General features: G+C 42.3%; 1 protein-coding gene across 1 annotated transcript; it reads right to left on the reverse strand.

Moving 5' to 3' along the window:
• Positions 1 to 204: 204 nt before the first annotated feature.
• On the reverse strand, positions 205 to 6,374 carry LOC124007323 (eosinophil peroxidase-like). Its single transcript, XM_046317808.1, has 13 exons — positions 6,319 to 6,374; positions 5,900 to 6,059; positions 5,518 to 5,702; positions 5,239 to 5,371; positions 4,889 to 5,018; positions 4,556 to 4,762; positions 3,794 to 4,157; positions 3,429 to 3,589; positions 2,965 to 3,223; positions 2,653 to 2,823; positions 2,221 to 2,458; positions 1,870 to 2,128; positions 205 to 1,750 (listed from the first exon to the last, which is right to left on the reverse strand). The coding sequence occupies exons 2-13, from the start codon at positions 6,055 to 6,057 to the stop codon at positions 1,742 to 1,744; spliced, it is 2,274 nt and encodes a 757-aa protein (XP_046173764.1). The 5' UTR covers positions 6,058 to 6,059; positions 6,319 to 6,374; the 3' UTR covers positions 205 to 1,741.
• Between the last annotated feature and the right edge of the window lie 1,950 nt (positions 6,375 to 8,324).

Raw genomic sequence — 8,324 nt, forward strand, 5'->3', positions numbered from 1 at the left:
AAGAACCATTCTCACCATTAACAGCTGAAATCACAGCCATGTTTGTTGACATTTTCAGTTGTGCTTGACATCAGAGTTCAGAGTTCAGGGATGATACCTGAGTTTGCTGGTCATAATTATGAGTTGGAGTGGCGTTCATCTGCATTTTTCATCTCAACACTTGGAACAAGGAATGAATTAGGTCAACAGTACACACCGTGAAAATGATTTTGCCGTCTTAGTTAAGAATGTTTATTTTCTGATGCAGTTCATATTTATGCAATAAAACACATGAATACAGTGTTTCAATAAAATAAAATATTTGTGAAATAAACCATAAAAAGCAACAGAGAAAAAGGATACAGGTGCAGTACACGTTTAAATAAGCACCAAATTCAGGAAGTGTGCAGAATCTTAATTTCTATAGTTTTGTTGTATAATATTTGTTTTTTTTCATTATATATATAAAACAGTTGATAACTGACTTGAACATCTCACTGAACAATGTTAAGATTGTTTTTAATAAACTAATTACGCAAAAATAAAAAATATGTTACTAGAATTGTTAGCTAATTTACGGTAGATGCATATAGAGGAATTCAGCGCTAGTTTTCATTTTTGTTTATTTATAAATTTACTTTTTCATTTGTAAACGTTTACATTTTTTAAAATAAAGTCGCCTTTTTCATTCCTTTTGCACAAATAAATGCATTTAAAAAAATGCATACACTATTCCTTGATTTGTTGACACAGAATGAGTAAACAACACATACAAAGTCACAGTAACAATGGCATAACAAAATATCAGATAGAAGAATGCAAATATATATATTTTTTAATGCAAAGAAAACTATATTGCCAAGCACCCCTATTTGGAACAACTCCACATTACCTCCAGCGTTTAATTACAACTCCTGGTTCCAAAGTGGCACGTGAATTTTTAACATGTCTGCTATGATGGCTCTCTACTGTCATTCAATCAATAACAAGAAAAATGTGGGTTAATCATGGTCAATTTCTTTAAGTTCTTACAACTAAGAAATCTTATTCATTCACTTCGACAGAATTTGGATTAACCTAAGACATATAGCACAGAGTAAATACTGAAAGAAGCTGCTCTGCCAAAGAAGTTGATTACCAAGTTATATCAAGGGTTGATTGTTAAACTCTACCTGATAGTTCAGAACCTATAAGGAACATTTAAACAGATCTGAAGGAAGACATTGAGGAGAACTATTGATCACAGATATGTGAAAAGGTTCATACCTGCTCCTACAACCTTAGACATACATTATTGCAATTCAAGATCATTCATAAGACTTACTACACTCCTGCCAAAGTGTATTATATTAATCTAGAAATGTCATATCTCTGTTGGAGATTTGAGATCTCCAGCCCCACATCCCCCAGCAATTTACCAAAACAGTTGTGGGTGACCGTTTTGTTATTGTTATTATTTGATTGCCCCTTTAAAGAATGTGATATTTCCGTGTGAGAAAATTGAGAACCCCAGCTACTTAGTTTGTTAAAATAAAAAGCTACTATGTATTTTTGTATGCTCATAAAAAATATGGGTATACAGTCATATGTATCAAGCTTAATAAGTGTGTTAGTTTTGTATTTCTGCTTTGTTGTTTATATTTCTATTTTAAACATTACCATAAAATGTTTCCTTCTAAATGTAGTTCAATACATAGCATGGAAAGTGGAGAACTGCAGCGTTGGGTTGCTGCTGGGTCCTGAGGGTCAAGTGGGCCTCAAATCAGGGGATCTAGAAAGGAATACAGAAGAAGAGGGTGACGTTAGAAGAGAGTGATGAATGGGTTATGGATGGGTGAAATGCCAACTCGGTGCAAAACTATTAACTTATACTGAAGTTCAACCAATTACCTCATTGTCCTGGTCCAGTTGTTGTTGCTCCTGGTTCTGCTGTTTGGCCTCTGTAGGTCTCTCCCTCCAGGATTGGAGGTTTAATTGCTGGATAGTGCTGCAGTTGATGAGTCTGTTGTTCCTATTATCAGGGATTCTGAAGGGGTCACGCGGCACGGTCAAAATGCCAGTGTTGTCACAGATGATCCGACCCAGAGAGGCACGACTCAGGCTAGCCCTCTGTGCCGAAGTGAAGACGCCTGGGTTTTCATACCACAGCCTGGGGACAACAGGCAAGATTAGGACACATGCATGCTCTGACAGATGAAACACACTTGAACAACTCACTACACCACATACAAAAACACACACCTGTCTCCCTGGCGGATCCTCTGGAACTGGGTGGCGATGAGGCAGGCAAAGAGAGGCCCTACGCGGCCCCTGCGTACAAATGGTTCAGCCACGCCCCCCATCCACACGTCAATGTTAGCTGGGGTGCCGTAGAGCTGCAGCAGTCTGCGGGCCAGGTCTCTGTTGTTCAGAACTGCACCCAGCTCGGCCTCGTTCCTAGGCGTTGAGAGCCCACAGAATGTACGCCAAGCATTGTAGCCTAGGTTAGGGATGAGAAAGAAAATAATGACTGCATGGAACAGATTGGTAGAAATATATTGAGGAAGAGAGAGAGATGATTGACATTTTGGAGTTGGTGGTAACAACCCTAAAGCATTAGCTGTAATATGTAAGTATAGATGTGTTTATCTGTGGTGTCAGTATAGTGGTATGGAGGATAAGGCAGGTGTGTACCAGGCAGGCCATGGTCACGTCCACGCTGCATGTTGAGGGAGCCCAGATCCAGAGCCAGGTGTTCTACAAACTGGAAGAGTCTCTCCCTCACAGCGTCCACCAACATGTGATCTTGGGTGTTCAGCTTTGCCGGGCGACCCACCAGACCACGGATCAGAGGGTCGATACCACCTAAAGAAGGACAGAGAGAGAATAGGATGTTTACATTTGTAACCTTTTCCCCGATATACTGTTATTAATCCAGAGAGTGAATTAGCTTACAACTGGCAAGAGGTCTGCAAAGCATCCATCCCTATGTGTCCCACCACTCACCCTCAAAAACTAGCCTCCAGGGGGTGAAGAAGGCCTTGAACAGAGGCACATTGGGGAACATGGCATTCTCCATGTAGTTGCTGTCCAGGCGGGACAGAATGGGCTGGATGGACAGGTGGGCAAAGCGGTAGGCTGCTGTAGCAAACACGTTGGCAATGCTGGGATCAATCTTCTCGTTGTATCCAGGGTAACGGCCCAGCTGCCGGGCCATGGCGTCTGGGCCCACGATGTGCGGCAGGTAGTCCCGGAACACAAACAACTAGGAGGATGAGAGTAGATTTATTTTTTAGGTGTGTATTTGATAGGGAAGCTGTGTCAATGTGAGAATATTCAAGAATAGTTATTTGTGTGAGAAGGAGAAGCAGAGGGAAGGAGTGTGTGTGTTAGAAATTATGCCCTGGATGTCTCGTGGAGACAATGAACTGACACCATGGCTATTAGTGATATATGTCAGCTTGTGGTACCTGGGTGTAGGCGCCCATGATCTTGCGAGCCTCCTGATAGAGTGTCTCAGCATCCCATTGTGGATTGAGACGACTCAAGGCACGGGCCAGACGGTTGTGCTCACGCATGAACATTGTGTGAATGGATGTTAATGCTATGTTCTCATCCACACGGGCATCACCTGGCAAACAGAGACTTACTGGTGAGGCCAAATAGTGATTGAGATGAACATCATACACATTGTGTGTCTGTATCCAGATAACTATTGTACATGAAAGTCAAAGAATGACTCTAGTTTTCTATTTTTGCCATCATTCTGTTCCTTCAACTTTAACCTAAATATACATTGGTCTACTCCTCAGACAAACATACTTAAAAGGCTAACCTGCAATGAAGCAGGGCACCTCTCTGGCATTGGTGTCATTGGTGACTCTGCTGCGGGTGAAACACATGTTCCCCTTCAATTTAGTGAAGGGTAGAAACTCGCGCCCTTTGTCTGTGAAGTTTTTGTTGACACGCAGCAGGCCCCCATTGTTGGTGAGGTCACGGAGGTCACGTGCCAACCCCTCCTCAGAGCCGTACACTTGCCCCAAGTCAAGGAAGGCCGTCAGTGAATTGATCTGCTCCCTCTTCGAGGCCACGCCACCGAAATTGAAAGCAGACTCTCCTGTGCCGCATGCGGGCGCTGATCGGAAGACTGGGATGCAGCTGTCTGGGCCAGTGGGCAAGCGTGGGTCTCTGGGAGGAATCTGGGCATGGAGGAAAAGACATGGTAGAGGGTGAAGACCTAATAATTCATGGACCATGGTTAGAAAATACCAATATATACAGGGATGACTGTATACACTAAGAAAAAAGGGTTCCAAAAGGGTTCTTTGGCTGTCCCCATAGGAGAACCCTTTTTGGTTCCAGGTAGAACCCTTTTGGGTTTCATGTAGAACCCTTTGTAGAATGGATTCTACATGGAACTGAAAGGGGTTCTATCTGGAACCAAAAGGGTTCTATATGCAACCAAAAAGGGTTTTTCAAAGGGCTCTCCTATGGGGACAGCCGAAGAACCCTTTAAGGTTCTAGACAGCACATTTTTGTCTAAGAGTGAAGTCATAGTGCCTGCTGTAAGTGGTGTGATGTGAGAGCTGTGACTGACCTGGATAGGGAAGCAGGGCTCAGAGCGCTCACATTTCTCGTTACAGTCCAGGCCGTTGCTGAAGGAGCGGATGCTGGGAGAGAAGGGCGTGAATGTCAGGTCATGGTCGTTCCACTGGCCAAAGAGGGTGATAAAGTGTGTGAACTCGCCATCGTTCACTACACCAGAGTCATTGGTTGCCAGGATACGGTTAGAGACCTCCCTTACCTGCACAAAGGGAGGGAAGGAAGGACGGAGGGTAGAGGGAGAAAGATGAATAAAATTATGATACTTTATATCTAACTTGTGGCAACATAGTAGCAGTTATTCCAACTATATTTATTGTTATCATACCAGAGGGAGCACAAAGTTGTTGAAGCTCGTGTTTCGTTCCCAGCCTTTGGGTCGAGAGACCCCATCGTCATACTGAGCAGGCAGGAAACGAGTGAAGGGGGTGTTTGAGGCTCCAAGACGAGGGAACTTCCTAATAAGCATAAAGACAATACACATCAGAATTGAGAAACCTCACTTGAGAAACTCAAGGGATGTGGCCTCATCTACTGCAGCCTCCGTAGCCAGACCTCAGACATACACTGATTGCTCTTCCCCTTTTATTCCAACCTATACAGCGACTGTGCACATTACACAAGGCTATCAAATTGTTGAGTGAAAATATTAAACCCGCCATGCCCTGGTGCTCTTACAGGTTGTTGCAGACGCTGGTGGCTGTGCGGTACTTGTTCATGTTGGGTGTGCTGTGGCAGGAGGGTTTGCTGACACGAGCTGCACAGCCAGTTACCCGGACAATGGTGTCTAGCTGCTCTGCTGTAAGCAGGTCTGAGAAACGAGAGAGCGATAAGGAAGACTTGTAATGAAGAAAGTGTACTTATTATGACTGTGTGTGTCTACGTCTGAGTGAATACGTATGGGGAGTTTTTCACAAAGTGAATGTGTGAGTATCTGTGACGGTGTGTGTGACTGACCTGTTGCGTTGAGCGAGCGTTTATGCAGCCTGTGCGTGCTGCGGACTTTCTCATGGATCAGTCTCAGGGTGTTCTCCAGGTAGTCTGCAGACCGTACAGCAGAGCGTGTGTCCCTGGCAGGCTGCTTCAGGAGACGTATGACATCAGAGGGTCTGGTGGACTGCCCACGCACTCTCTCCAGACTCCTGGGATATGGATAAGCAGATGACAGAATTATGAATAGAAACATGCTCCTATCAGTATACATGTAGATTTAGTGTACTAATCATTAGAAATTACATTACATGTCTCTGCGACTGACTGAGAAAATTGTGCTAGCACAATTTACAAAGACAGAGATTGACGACTACATCTGAAGAGGTCAACTGTCAGGTTCACTTACTTTTCTCGGGAGTACTTGTATGCTTCATCTACAAGTCTCTTTGCCTCCTCCACTGAACTTTGAATGAAAGGGCCACCCAAACTTTCCTCTGTAGACAGGGCTGGCTGGCTGAACATCAGGCACCATCCCAATGCCAGGAGGGGAGGAAATGGCTTCATCTCTGAAAAAAATTGAGGGATAATCAGATGTCATCCTTTAAAAAACATCCTGCTTCTTAAATGTAATGTGTGCATCTTTTTGCTAATAACTTGTCTTGTTAACTACAGAGACATCTATAAAGTATTCAAAAAATACAGCTTTTGCACACAATATTAATAACCCAATCATGCATGGATCAGAATTACCATGGACAACAGAAAGAATTTGAATAAAACCTGATTATCAGACGAGACAAGAGAAACAGTGTATAAAATTGTTACCTTGGTTTGAACAACTCTTGTTGTGAAGCCTTTTTTTTATGAGGTCAACTCTTGTCTGAAGATGTATGGTTGCGCTCTCTAACTGTTCTATTTATGGTCCATGTTGCAAAGCCCCACCCCCTGTCATCTGTCATTTCTCAGATGGGGTGACTGACAGTATGTAGTTCCTTCTTACTTCTTCCAAAAAGTCTGCCCTTGGCTTAACCTAATCAACCATTGACTGATAATATTATTTAACATTTTACTGTAGTGGGCAATATAAGGGTCACACTGAGTGTTTCTTGGTAGTCTTAAACAAATCTACTTTGAAACAAAAGTATACACCTCACACACATGGTAAACGGGCTTAAAAAAAGAAGACACCTGTACCATGTCAGATTTCAAATTCCAATACTACACTTTCTATACATCACAGAATACTGAAATATAACAAAACTGTTTGACATAGTAACACTGTTTGCTGAAATGTTTATTAATTATGAAATTGTGAAAAGTATTCATAACATTCCACCAATGAGGCAACTAGTTAGTTTGACTGCAGGACAGGGCAACTATGGTAATATTGATTCAATCAAGGCAAATGGTATTTGATTGAACATGAAAAATGAGACTTGTCTTTGCTTAGTCTATAATCTGGCCAGCTGTTTCCTGCTAGAGCCCTTGTGCAGTAACATGAGTTATGTGATTGTGATGATTAGCTATATCTTCATGGTATATGGTCTGGACAAAGAATAATTCATGAATCACTTTATTCTGGGCTGTATACTCAGAGCTTCTCGATATAGGCACACTTACAACCAGCACAATAAAACAAATGTGTGACCTTTGACTGTTTTAGTTTTTTTTTGCAAGGGGCTCCCAGCCAACCAGCAAAATGTATAAATAGTTCAGCACTTTTGTTTGCGCTGAATTTCTTCTGTGTATCGTCTTAATGAATACATTAATAGATTATTTGGGTCATGTGATCAAGAAGCGTCTACATGGTATTGAGACCATCTTGATGAAGTGATGACAGAGGCCTCTACAGGGCCAGTTTTAGACAACACAAGCATATTTACTTCCTCCCTGGTCTCAGTTGCAATCTAGACATGTAAATCCACCTGCCTGAGTGTTGAAGTGAGCTGAATCGGGGCACAAAGGAGCAGACTAAGGGAAGCAGACTTCTGCTGCCCAGACTGCCACTCACAACAGTGATTCCATTTTAGCTGTGACACAGTGGGTGAGCAGCAGCCAGCTCCTACCTGCAGTGAATGCTAATCAGTCCAGGGGTCTCCCTCTTCCCTCCCCTGCCTTGGACGAAAGCGGCCGATGATGATCCTTCAAAATTAATTAGATCCTTTTTGGAGGCAGCCATTTTCTTCCACTACTTATGCCTCTGCCAAATCTGTATAATTTTGTATTTTCATCCCTGTTCAGAGGGAATCAAACTATACTATTATAATGCATTTATGTGTCTGATATTTGTGTATCGTCTTAATGAATACATTAATAGATTATTTTATTTTTTATCTAGAACCTAAAAGGGTTCTTCGCCTGACCCTGTGGGAGAACCCTTTGAAGAGCCCTTTTGGGTTCCACGTAGAACCCTTTCCACAGAGGGTTATACCTGGAATCTGAAAGGGTTCTTCAAAGGGTTCTACTACTAGGACGGCCGCAGAACCCGTTTGGAGTGCAGTTATACAATATAAAAAGGATTCAGGGAAATTGACATCATGCAACAGACTTGTGCATTGTGATTGAAATATGTGGATTGTATCGTAAAGCATTTATCTCAAGTCAAAATTCAACTTTTCTCAAATTAAAAATGGTCTGTTGTGGTCAGATCTCAGAGTTAGCTATAGTCTGTTTTTCACACAGGTTTTGCTTTTTGTTGTTGCATGTATGTTGTCATCATGCTCTTTCAAAACTTGAATTGTGTTGTTACCACACGGAAACTGTTACTTGAGAAAGAGACCACAATAAGGAAGTTTCAGTAAACAAAGCAAGGTATTTATCTCCTAACATGA

Source organism: Oncorhynchus gorbuscha, linkage group LG20 (genome assembly GCF_021184085.1).
Source record: "Oncorhynchus gorbuscha isolate QuinsamMale2020 ecotype Even-year linkage group LG20, OgorEven_v1.0, whole genome shotgun sequence".
Taxonomy (NCBI): domain Eukaryota; kingdom Metazoa; phylum Chordata; class Actinopteri; order Salmoniformes; family Salmonidae; genus Oncorhynchus; species Oncorhynchus gorbuscha.